Source organism: Falco punctatus (assembly GCF_963210335.1).
Source record: "Falco punctatus genome assembly, chromosome: 4".
NCBI lineage: Eukaryota > Metazoa > Chordata > Aves > Falconiformes > Falconidae > Falco > Falco punctatus.
Genome location: NC_137583.1, coordinates 38,615,615 through 38,629,202, shown reverse-complemented (window position 1 = coordinate 38,629,202; position 13,588 = coordinate 38,615,615). Strand labels below are relative to the sequence as shown.

Sequence of the window (13,588 nt, the reverse complement as noted above, 5' to 3'; positions counted from 1 at the left end):
GCAGGCTGACAGGGAAGGCAGAAAGACTGTAAGATGAACAATCCACTTACTCTATCTTCTTACCAAATACAACTGGATAAAGCGAATGCTTAAAACCTAAAAGGGAGTACATTCAAAATGCGGTAAATAAAGATTGTTTTTACGTAGTGTTTCTTCTGGAGTAGAATTGCTGCAGAAGAAATTCAGTCAGGCAACCTAAGATCTGAAAGTATTAGAGATCAGACTGTCTGATTTCTATTTGTGAAAAGCATTTATGGGTTTCCAAGCTACACCACTGATGAGAGTCATTACATCTCATACTTCACAGAAGCAACTGCTGGCATGACAAACTCACCCTGACTTCGTACACTGCAAAACTGAGTAGATACTCTCCCCGAGTTCTTTCCCCAACTGCAGAGCATTTAATATACAACAGAATTAGCACAGTTTTACAATAGCAGCAAGAATGAACCATACTGAGTAGCCTATGTAGGGGGTTCATACCCAGGCATAGCACAGAGCCCTGATGCACAAGGAACCTCTTCACCTCTTCTGCTAAGGAGTTCATGGGCTGCTGAAGGCAGGATATGAATGTTTTCATTGCTCAGAAAAGCCTACAAGTGATGATTAGAGTTTTAATAATTTCTTGTTTGATCTCTAGGTCTGTGAAAAAATAAGTTCTAGAGTCTGTCAGACATTAAGAACTTGAAGCTGTGAGTCAAATGACCCCAAATTTGGGATCCTAGGACAAGTTTGTTCACCCACCTGGCACATCAGCTGTCTGGATAATCTTGATGATCCTGAGTGGATATTCAAGCACTGAGTTGGTTGATCTGATTGAGATCAATTCAGCTGATCTCAATTGTTTTCATTTCCCAGAAAGTTTTCCTATAGCTTTTAACAGGAGACTGTATCAATAAAGCACCAGGAGCTTAGGGAGTATATATAATAAAGCACCCAAGTACTTAAGGGCATTTAGAGGTACCTTTGAGAGTCTAGATCTAGTCACTGTGGTATTGGCAGGGGATTGCAGATTTTTGCTTCAGTAGAATGAATGCACATAGCAACCCTTCCATCTTTTCTACCATGCTTTTCACATGCCCTCCTACATGTTCTCTATCTCCATCTTCTCCTTTGTGTGACCATCATTTCTCAGGCCACCAATTTCCTCTGTTCTTTTCTCCTGTGCTTCGTTGCCCCTACTGTCTCCCTGTGCATTCTCTTCCTCCTCCTCTATTCTTTCCCCACATTTTTCCATTATGGGATTTGTGTGTCTCAGTGCACCAATAATGCCATACTTGTACACCTGACTAAATGGCAAAATAGAAGCAATCAACAATTAAGATGCCTGTGCTTACTTTTACATCTGATATTCAACATAATTCAGCAACACTGGACCAGGAGTGCTCTCCTGGTACCTATAAAAATGTTACCAGTCATAATTCAAATGCACATTAGCTAGAAAATTAAAGACTGTAACCAATGGCTTCTCATATTAACCTTCTGTCTGGCTATTTCAGCAAGAAGACATTGCAATGGGAATGTTTAGATTTAATATTTCACGTGGGACAGCTCAATGCAAAAAGACATGAAAAGCAGCAGAACCAAGGAGTATCTCACAGTGCAGCAGAAGTCAGATATCCCTATTATATGCATATTCAGAATAAAGCGTCTGCTTCAGGTATGCAGCTCTGATAAAAAACCCATATAAGTTTAATGAAGAAGGGATTTTATTGGGGCAGAGTGGGTCGCAAAGGGAAAGTCACAATTATGTTTATGTTACAGTCTGTTTATGTGGCTTTTCTTTGCTTAATCATGATGGACTGGCTACTGATAGCGTACTGATAGATAATATCATAATAATGAAAAGAAAAACAGTTTAAGCAATCCCAAACCAAAGATAATGACTGCGTGGCTTAGAACAACCTCTTCCATGTGCCCACCACTCCATGGTATTCCCTAGTTGAGATTTCACAGCACTAGCACAAAACAGTCTTAAAATACCTTAGGTGAAAGTAGCTGAAAAAAGAAAGTACTTCAGAGATGTCCTCTGAGAAGCACAACAAAGAATAAGCATATTGTGTCTAGAGAAAAGGCAAATGCTAAAGGATATTGCCAAGTTACTCTGGCATTACACAAGCCAGTTTCAAAACCACCTTTTTGAACCGCATTAGCCTGTGTTGTCCTTTAAGAGAGGCATTCATGTATAGACTATAGAAAATTTCAACCCCCAAATCTGAAAAACCCTAAAACTGATTTTTAGGGCATCCAAAGTTCTAATAGCTTTCATGTCTAAACATGAGAAACAATTCCATCTTAAAAACAGGATAAAAATTAATGAAGCCTGAATATTTTACAAAGTAGAGAAATGAGGACAAATCTTTGAGGAGACATGGCACATAAATCCCTGCTTCTGCACAGAAATGCAAGAAGATGGATTAAGTCCACGAGCAGCACAAGAGAACAGAAACAGAATAAACGAAGTGGCTGAAAATGAGAAAAGGCTAAGGAAACTGCAAAGACAAAAGGCCCTTGTTTAAATTCCTCAGATCCGATAATAAGTAGCGCATGACAGTTTGTCAGTAAGTGTGAGAAACTCACTCAAAGGAGGAGTCATGTGAGGACTTCTGACATCTCCACAAATGAGAGTTGATAACAGAAAAATGATTTCGTATTTTTCATACATTTCAAAGGGCTCCCACATCAAACAGGCAGGTGCTTTGCAGGTGGTAATTTCATCATCAATTAACTGTTTAGTTCTTGCAATTCATTCAGTTCAGACTCAAAACCAAGCCTTTAAGTTTGTTTTAACAGAGAGAGAGAGATTTCTCAGCCCAGCACCTGGCAGGAGACTCCTGCCAATTGCTCACCAACCACTGCTCCATATTATTACGGACACAGAGAGGAAAAGGGAACAGGCAAGCTCAAAACAACAGGAGCTACAGTTGCATGGAGAGGAGCGCCCTGTGCACCTACCACATGAAAGAACAAACCAAAAAAATCCACACAAACCACCAGCACTGCAGTCTGGAGAGGCTGGAGTGCTTCAGCTGCTCAATGTTACTTAATTAAAACCGTGTGCTTGGGTACAATCTTTAAATCACTTTTCTAATTAGGAAACGCACTCTGGTCCAGGTCATTAGCTGTGCAACGTCAGCAGGGTACCGAAACAGCTCTAAGTCTAACTGCACTAGAGATTAGTCTTGTTATTCAGCAACATTCTCTCAATCAGAACAAAAATTCCTCCTAAAAACATGCACCTAGTCAAGAAAAGGGGTCTGGAAATCAGTCCTCAGTACTGAACAGCACACGGAGGACTGGGTTAATCTAATTACATTCCTGTTGCTTTTCTCTGACAAGCTACTTAACAAAGTACACACCAATGATAAAAGAATTGACTCTCACTTCTACTACAGAAGATAATTAAGATTTGTTTGGTGGAACAAAAAACAAATCAAGGCTGGAAAAAATCAACATCATTTTCAGTGTTTTTTGGCGTGAGTGTGTTTTGGAGAGAGTATGTATTAAAATGGATTAAATGTAATTACCCTTGTTACTTTTTCCACGGTTGATTTTGAAAAAGACACAAGATGATAAACTTTAGGACAACATGCAGCATCATTTTGGAGCAGACTGCTTTTTTTTTTTTTTTTTTCCAAGCTTGTAATAAACGACCCACGGTTTTGCTTCACCAACAAGTAGCCAAAGTCGATGAAGTATCACCTGAAAAGCAGATCAAGACTGACAGAAGTGCAAGAAACACTCTGGTGTTCCAGGTTGGCAAGAGACTAATCTGAAATGGATTAAACAGTGTGCCATCTTTTAAAAATAGAAAATAAAATAATTGCCTCACTGGTTTGGAAATAGGACTTGCGCCAAGGCAAGTCTCTTGGCTCAGTTGGGACCCACATTCATCTTCTTTCACTTACCAAGTCCTGGAGCCTTATTTTGAGCACTGACATCTCATAATTACTTCAAATAATATTTTGGACTCCATCACTCCTGAAAATCTGGCTTAAGAGACACATACACACGAAGCCTCTTCTGCTACCAAAGCAACAGCTTCTACAACAAAGCAGTCACAGCTACTTGAGCCACTGTATTGCTGCCCACAAAGAGATGGTTAATCTCAACCTTTAAATATTTGAAGTATTTTTAGATACTTAAATTTTTTGTTCTTGGTCCCCATGCTCCTCTCTCCAGTTCTGAACAGCAACTGTAAAATGTATTTCCGTACCACCCCCCACCCCCCACCACCCCCTTTTAAGTTTTGGTCTTCCCTAACACTCTTCAGTGAAAAGATTAACAGACTAATATATAGGAAGTGAAATGAAATGATCTCGGGGTACTTTCAAGGTTAAGCTCAAGTTATAGAACCAGACTTGACAGGTAAGCTTCATGCTGGTTTAAGCTAACACGAAGTATTTAACAGAAACAGGATTCAGCAAGTAACTGGATCACTTGAGGCCATAGTTAAGAGACACTGAAGCACAGACCACCAGACATGGCAAGAACGCATTGCAAATGCAGACGACCTGATGACAATTTGCTTTTAGCATAAGGTGCAACTTAAAAATGTTGCCAGTTCTGATGCCTGCTAATACAGACTGCATACAACAAGTGACAGAAGGGTGCAGAGAAAAAACACATCTTTTTGTCATAAGCTTTAATACTCTTTAATTCTGTACAATGCTGAAGCACTGTTACGTGATTATCCTAGTAAATGAAAAGCCAAACCATATGGGTAGATTTCCAGGTGTCTCAGATAAAGAAGGAGACAAAGGAAAATAAAAAGTGTTCTCCACATTCTAAGCACAGCCACAGCCCTGAATTGGACAGGTTTTTTCTTTGTCTTATTATCTTTTAACAAAAATCCCCTGAACGAGCTGTACACCAACTCATTACTAACTTCCGTGCATGAATTTATAAACAGTTTCAGGTAGCTCTGTTCAAAACATTTCTACTTTTGGTATTAAGTCTCTATGGCATTTCAACAGAAGGGAAAAAAATCAGATTGTAGGCTTCATTTCAAGATTATGATTTAATTGAGGACATTTTAATTTTTTTTTGGCCAGAGATGTGGGGAAGAACTAGAACATTATAAAACAAGACACATGAAAATACCAAGCTGGCTACAGATTAGAAATACATGGAATAACGTCCAGAAAGACAGTGCTTATAAAAAGGAAGGTTAATGGGAAATTGGTTCACAATGATTAACAAGTTGTCAAAATCCCATGTTATCTTTTTAAAAGACAGGTTATTTTATCCCTCAAGCAAATAATGCAACAAAATATTTGAGGCTTCTCAAAAGAACACAGCATGTCTTTTCCTACATCCAAAAGGTGACGGAAATTACCATATTTTCTCCAGACTGCAGAACCAGCCTGAAGCCTGGTTACGAAGGCACCTGTACATTGTACTGCGTGGCTTAGACATGCAGGGACAGAGTGTGGGCAATCATGAAAGGATTCTTCTCTAGAACAACAAGGCTTTCCAAGAAGATATCTCACAGATGCAAGAGAGACAGCTAATAGGAGAAGGGGGACTATAAAGTTACTGAGCCTTATTTGCAGCTGAAGCACAGGTCACAAAATTTTACTATAACTAAACACAGGTATGAGTACTTTAAAGGAGAAGACTGAAAAACTTGGGGTCAAATGACTTTTTTTTCACATCAGTAGTCATAGAGACACGGCAAAAGCAAAACAGGCAGTCATAGCTAGACAGAAGGAACATCATGCACAGCTCTCCCACATTTCTGCCAGGAACAAGAGTAAGTTGTGTTGACAAAATAAAACATGATCTGCATATGAAAGATAGGACAATCCAGAAAGAGGAAGCATTGGTTAACTGAAGGTATAGCACACCCACCAGTATTAAGGTCCAAGGGGAGATCATTCACTGAAACATGTTTTCAGTGAAGAACAGAAGATACACTGGGTAATGACTGTGAGAAGGACGAAAAGCCAAACAGGTAAAACATGAAGCTACAGGAAGCTGAATGAGAGGTTGGCTGAAAGCGCTGTAGTCCAATAAACACAAAAAAGAAAAGCATGGAGCAAGACAAGATAGAGATGCAGATTATCCAGCAGGATACAAAATACAGAACTACACTGAGCCGATACAATTCAGCAAGTCAACAGAAATAAGAATTTACATCAAACAAAGCTGAAGTCTATGTGAGAGAGGATTCCAGTATATCAGACCTTTCCACTGATACTCTTTGCTGTTTTCATTGAAGAGGACTACTACGAGGAAATTGAAGAGCCTTGTGCTGAGGCACCCTTACACAGTTGTTGGCAGATGATAACAATAAGGAAGATTAGAAATGTTGAAAGTATTCTTCATGAACAAAAAAACATCAACGGAAAATGAGTCGGGGGAGTCAGAGACTGGAAAGTGGCATCGCTACACTGGTTTAACTTCACTAACTCAAAAAATAAAGCTGTTTTATGCTCGTCCAAGAGCAGTCACACTTACTGAATTGTCAGTAGACTGCCTGTCACTCAGAGCTGACTCTACAATGTGTAATGTGATGCTTTGGCAAAAAGCTATTAAAACATTTTCTGTTGTAAGGCCGAGAACTACAAGATATACAGTCTTGCTGAGCATTTCTAAGCTGTCTTACCTCAAACATCTCTTGCTCTGTCCGTCGATGATCATCCAGGAGCTGCTCCATGTAGGTCAGATTACGGAATTTTTCTAGGTAACTACTGTATTGTTTCTGCAGTTGCTCCTCAATCTTCTCATACTCATCCATAAAAGCAGGACTGGAGAGAACAAGCACAAACTAATCAGGAAAATATTGACCTGTATATGCAGAATTCTGAAAGAAGCATTTTTGGTTTTGCAGCTTCCTTTTCACATCTACTAAACCAATCTAAAAGGACCTTTTGTTTTAAGGTTCCACACTACTTCAGAGACTAAAAGCATAAGACACAAAAACTCATTAAACCATCCTGCAAAAATTACATATAACAAAGGAAAGGTTATTGTGTACCCACTACCGTTTCCTTTCAAACAGGCAGAAAGGCAACATTTTGGTCCCTTTAGAAGCAAATCTAACTTAATTATCCTGCTGTTCCATGAGTTAAAAAACCTAGCTTGTAGCATGGCTGGAGACTTATTTGCTACAAAACTGCTGAGACTAGACACCAGTAAGGGCCGATGTCCCGATACAACAGAGCTAACCGTTGCACCCCAAAGAACACTGCTGCTGTCAATGATTCACGCCTACCCAGTGCACTTCCTCCAAAGTGTTACTGATCAAAATGCATATATGAATCAATGTCATCCCTTCCACGACTCATTTTTTGAATTATTTCCTTTTTTTTTTTTCTTTTCCCCCATATTAGGTCAAAAATAGAGCATGATCTTGTAGATTGTATAAACCTGAAGTTTAATTAAGGGCAAGAAATCAACCCAAACTGTGAACCTGAAGATCTTGATTTTACAGCGGGCTGTATCACTGCCTAGAGGAACTGATCCTAAAAAAAGATGCATAATGAACTTTTTCTGTTGGTGGCTAAGAACGCTAGAAGCCTCTGGGATCCGAGGGAATGTTTGTACCAGTTGCTGCTTTCAGGAGAACTACCTGACACAATCTATGTTTAATGACAAAGGAAAAGACATACTACCTGACCATTTTGTACAGCTCAAGCAGGAATTAAGCAACTCCAACAAATAATATTCTGGCCATTTTTAACAGTCTGAAATTCTGATTTATAATACGTGAAAAATCAACAGTCACAATCCAGACTGGGTATTTCCAGAGAAAAGAATCTCTCTTTTCCACAGGCCATCATCTCAGCCTCATTACAGGCTCCCTCCTCGCTGCTCTAAGCATTAACAATGCACAGTTCCACCATTTATGCTAACACTCATTTATGCAGTAGATAATCAGTTCATAATCTTTACCGAACACTTTGTAGAGTCTGTAGCCTTTTCTGGCTTCTTTCCAGTTCCAATTTTCTTTTTTCAATCTTGGCTTCCAAATTGGCTTCATCCAAAGCCACATTACTCAACATGTCTTTAGTCTTCTGGACTTGTTCCTAAAGGAGAAGGATGGGAACCATGGCTTGCATTGAAATAATTAGAATTATCTTTCAGATGCTGAACATTGTTCCATATAATCTCGCATCTCACGTTATCAAACAACATTACAACCATGAGCTAAAACGTAAAATGGCTAGGCAATGAAAATTAAAAAGTTCTTTGTGGTGAGGATAGTGAACTAACTGGGTATTTACAAATTTAAAATACCTGATTTTTTTCCAGACGTTCTTAAAGAAGAAAGAAGAAAACCCCACAGCTCACCCTGAGCATTAACATTATTTTTCCTTCCCACTGGAAAAAAGCAGTAAAAGATAGGAAGAAGCGTCCCCCAAAATATCTAATAGGATACATAAGGACATGTCCTGACATGTAAGTATCTGGATAAACTCAGATGAGAAATGCAATTATTTTTGGTACTATTTTAGGGAATTGTAGTTTCCATCTTTTTCTTTTTTCCTCTTTAAGATAATGGTCTGTTTTATAAAGAACTTACTCTATCCAAATATCTTCATCCTTTTCTAAGTCTTGCTTTATGCATCTTTTCAAAATCTGGGAAGCATCCTGAACATTAGAATATGTGCCACAGGAACCAGAAGGGAAAAGTGCGAATATTCCAGTTTATTAAAATGAGCTGAGTACATTCAGTGTGCTCATGCTCAGGGAACTGTGAGTGCCTTTTGAGTGAGAGAGGGCTTCACATTTGCTGAAATTCCAGCAGTAACTGTCAGGTGCTGTTCAGCTATAATAGGTCATTTCATTAACTGGTCCAGAACTAAACCAGCTGAGGTGCATTACTGCTGTTTCCCAAGAAGCCAATTGCTCTACTATGCTGCTGTTAGTTTATTAGCTCTACTGTACAGAATAACAATGCATATTAACCACATTTAGAATTCATATAGACTGTGAGTAGAGCAGAAACATAAGGAAAGATCGCTTGGAGTATTTATTGATTATGCATTGGCTGTTTAAACCTGGAACTCCACTCCTTGTAATTATACAATTGGACTGGATACAGTCTGCATTTAAATAACTTACAGTAATCACTAGGATTTAATTAACCACCATACTTGCACAGTGGCTGTGAGTGCAGCAAATGCTTCAGAAATACAGGAACCCAAGCACTGGAGCAAGGACAGTGTTGTGGAGACTGGGACAGACAAAAGGTCTGCCAAAACCAGACTAACAACGATGCACTGGCATGGCACCAATTAGCACAGAACCAGCTCTTCTCACTCCCTGGGCAGCCCAGCTATCCTGCTTCCCAAGCCCAACTTCACAACTCCAGAGGTACCAGCACATCCCGAGTTACCAAGTACACCCCTTGCAGCCTTGACTGCAAAGTTTACGTGGCTTAGACAATGTAGATGGGATGGAGATTTCTGTGCTGCTTTAGGCAATTTTTATCCCTCCTGTAGAGCTTCTGGGGTTACCACTGAGCTCCTAACAAAGGCAGGGAATATCACTAAAATGCGTTTTCTCCCAAGAGAGAGGCCAAGTGCAGTTCTTTGATGCACCTACTGGAGGAATGTTTCTGCACACTGAACCAATGCAGTTACACAGTGCAACAATGACAGCAGAGTGGTCTTAATATGTTCTCCTCTGTGCTGCTGCTAGCACAGTTTACCCTTTCTGCTGCAGGCTGTGATTTCTGACTGCCAGCTCACCATCATCAATGTGCCAACACCTTATTCACTCTGACAGGAAAACCAGCAGTTTCAATTAAAATGCTTGTTCACTTTGAACACAGCAGATTTCCCAAATAAACCATAAGGATCATCAGTGACCGTATTCATTACCATGACACAAGGAGTCATCACAGCCTGACCTCTGCCTGGATGAACTTCTGCTCAACATTTGATGTTACCTAAAGACCAACGTCTGCATTAGCCATTAAAGTTCAACATTAGCCATTAACTAACCACGTGCAGCAGTGGTCCACCAGCTGAAGGTGATGGGTGCTTTGGCACTCTTAACTCTAGCCTGCTGATAAAAGAGCTATGTTATTCTTGCAGGAGAGGAATGATATAATAAATACCATTTTGCTTACCAGAACACAGTCAATGGCAATTTTCATCATCTTTTCAGCCTCATTTATCTCCAAAGGTCTGGCAATAGATTCTGTTCTTGCTTCCTATGAAATAAAAATATACCAGTACATTTAAACACTATACAAAGGAACTGATATATGCAGAACTGAGGGTGGTCAAGCAATAATGACATGATCATCTGCATAATTAATGGAATAGGATTTAGTATTTATTCACCGAGGCTCAGATGATTTAAAGAACAGGAGATGATGAAAAAGTCAGTTAAGTGAGGCTAAAGATTAACACTGAGGAATTAAGGCATCTTTTCAAAACAAGGTAAGTGCTATTGTCTGAACTGCAAGTATTCTTGAATGCAGATCTTTGGAAACTGCACTGGTTATTACATGTTGAGCAAGGTATGCAACATAGCACAGAAGATTTCATCACCTTTACACCACGACCCGTGAAAACAATAGTGTAGGTAGATGAGCATGGTGTCACAAAAATTATGGAGTAACAAGCACTATGAACCCATCTAACTCTGCCAGGCAGCTGCAACAGGCAGCAAGTGCCTCCTAAACCCATATGAAAATCAGATGATGCAGATGTATGGACTTCTCTGATTTTGATAAATAAGTGGTTCAGAAAAACAAACCCAAGTGATCCTTTTTTATATCCCAAAGGATGAAAAAACCTCTTCCACTCTTAGCAGTTTTGGGGATGGGCTTATCGGTATTTAGTGTGCACCTGTCTGTATGATGTCTTACAACACTGACCTGGTCATTAAATGAAAACACTGCATTACTTGTTTGCTACTGGGAGGAGAGGAGGGAGTTTTTTGCAGCTAAATGTCCTTAAAATCATCTTATGTTGGCAAACCATTTGGTAACAGGTGGATAAAGACGGAAATAGCATCTCTCTAGAGAACATCTGACTAAGAATCTAAAAATGCTTTAAACACATTGCAACAAGCTGTACCCAGCCTACTACAAGATGAATTCTGGAAGCAGATACAATCACTTTGTTAAGCTACCATGCCAGACACTCCAGATTGCCTAAGTAAGTACCAGCACAGGCAGCCTAGCTCCCTCCCTACCAAATGAAGTTCAGGGAGTTGCATGGTGAACCCAGCCAGGGAGCTCATCCTGCCAAAAAACGATTTTTGTGCTGAGCTTATTCCTCCACTGGATCAGTCCTCTGAATAAGCCTGCCACATGCTGCAAGAAGGCTTTTTTTCCTGGCACAAGAAAAGAAATAGAAGAAATATTATGTTGGGGAGAGTGACAGGAGTTACATCTGTTGGTGGCAGTGACAGCTTACACTGCCTAAAGTGCTTGTGAACACTCCCTGTCCACACCGAAATACAAGCTCCAAGCAACAGAAAGTTAATTTCAGTGAAAATAAGGTACAAAGGGTCTGCACAATACATATTCCTGAATAACTGTACAGGTAGACACTCCTGGAAGAAGACCAAACAAGAATAATGTAGCTCAGTAGCAATTCTGAGAACATCATGCATTTAACCAGCTCACCAAAATGCCTATTTATTTGTGAGGACTTTGCTTGAACTGAAAGGGCAGCTAGGATCAGCCTGGTGAAGACACTGCCCTGCCAACTGTACTCAGTTCTTCTGACAGAAACATCTCTGCTACAGAACTAACATATTTAAAAAAAAAAAAAAAAGTTGATCATTCAGCAGGGCGGAGGAAGTTATTTTCCTTCCCACTTTCTAAAGAGATAAAAGAAATAGCAAGGACCTTAGTTTTTAATTATAAACAACTCCCTTACCAATTTCCTTTCAGTAGTCAAGTAAAACACCCACAGAACACGCACAAGTCACTGCAGTGTGTACCAGGTCAGGGTAACTAATGGGGTTTAGATACACGGCTGAGGATCTACCCTTTTAAGTTGGAAAAACTGACACAAGTTTAATGTCTTTTCTTCTTCACCTTCCCTCTACTACCCATGGAATTTTCATGTACAAAACACAGTCTTCATGCAAGAATCCACATAATTTTCTACAAGGTTCAGTCCTACATTAACACCTGCTTAGAAGAATTTGTCAGGCCAATGAAGAGTAGTGTAAAGACAGAAACTTGTATTTTCAGACTGTGGAATCAGGGTTAAACTGGAAAAGAAGAAGGTCAGGGCAATTAAACTCCTCCCACCCCAACAGATGGGCAGGATGATCCAAGTGGACCATTATAGCTTCTGTACATACATGGCTCTCCCCTCTAAGACCCTGCATTTGTACATACATTTTTCACTTCACCATTACAAACAGTGCCATTAACCTAATTTTGACACTTTAGAGTTGTAAATTTAAGTGAAAAAATATAGTAAACATAATGGAAAAAACAGTAATATATAATGGAAATACAATGGAAAAATAAATATATTTTGAGACTATCGAGAGCTGTACACAAATTTTTTAATGGATGTTTGTAACAGCTTCCCTGGGTACCCATCACTGGGCCATTTCTTGTTATCCTATGAAAACTTCCAAAGAGAAAACTTTTATTTTTAATATCTCTTTTCAGGAAGGACCCTGCAACTGGCCATACAGAAGAGGATGAAAAGGCAGGCAGCTCACATTAATATGCTGGGATAAAAATAAACACCCCACAAAGATTACAGAGACGTTAGGAAAAGCATCTACTTTAAAATACCAAAGTTGGTAAATTTAAAGGTTTTTAAGCCATTAGAAAATTAAAGAAATTAATTTAACACAACCACTTTGACTATCTCTGACTCCCTGCATAAGCAAGTACAGCACATTTTCCTTCCAGCCCAACTCACCCTTACTGGTATTTCTTACCGAATATAAAATATGCAGTAACATGACAACTGAGATTTTTAAAGCCTGGCTTTACACAAAGGCTCATCTGTTTGTGCCTCAATCTGTGGCTACAAATAGGCTGTATACTTGAAAGCAAAATCAATTTTCTAAATTTCTCCACATACCAGATATTACATTTCCACTGGCTATACTCACAATTCCTTGTACTCAAAAAGTGTGCAAACAGAACTGAGCTGAAAAACATGGCCTCATTCATTTTCTTTTAAAGTAATGTACTCTTTGCAATTAGGTGTACTAATCAGAATACACATTCTAATACTCAAGAGATTTCCTTTAAATTAACCATTAAAAATAGAGTTCTCAGGAGAGATTAAAAATATAGAAAAAATTATCAAGGCAAGAGGAAGTGAGAAGCAGAACAATTTAGGGCTATGCCTGGTAATTACAACTTGAGAAAACAAACATACCCAAAAACATAGAGGTATTCATGAACAAGCTGATTGTTTACCATTTACAAGTGCTTCCTGTTCAAAGTGTCCAAGAGCTCCCTGGCTATAGTTTTACATAATAAATACTAATTAAAAATCAGGGAAGCCAAGTGTAAAATTATTTCTGATGAACTAAATCTGACAATTATTAAAGAAAACACACAAAGACACACAAGAGACACCATTTGCTGGCATTATTTATCCTGGTTTGACTCATATTTGGTGCTGCATGGAAG

The 13,588-nt window shown here is 39.1% G+C and overlaps 1 protein-coding gene across 4 annotated transcripts in view; it reads right to left on the bottom strand.

The window, feature by feature from the left end:
* Positions 1 to 13,588, bottom strand: part of CLUAP1 (clusterin associated protein 1) — a 71,497-nt gene that overhangs the window by 35,953 nt on the left and 21,956 nt on the right. For all 4 annotated transcript variants that reach the window (XM_080383561.1, XM_080383564.1, XM_080383563.1 and 1 more), the window contains exons 6-8: positions 10,085 to 10,168; positions 7,900 to 8,033; positions 6,611 to 6,752 (exon numbers count right to left, since the gene is read on the bottom strand). In XM_080383561.1, the coding sequence (XP_080239687.1) occupies positions 6,611 to 6,752; positions 7,900 to 8,033; positions 10,085 to 10,168 (360 nt within the window). The remainder of the gene's footprint in view (positions 1 to 6,610; positions 6,753 to 7,899; positions 8,034 to 10,084; positions 10,169 to 13,588) is intronic.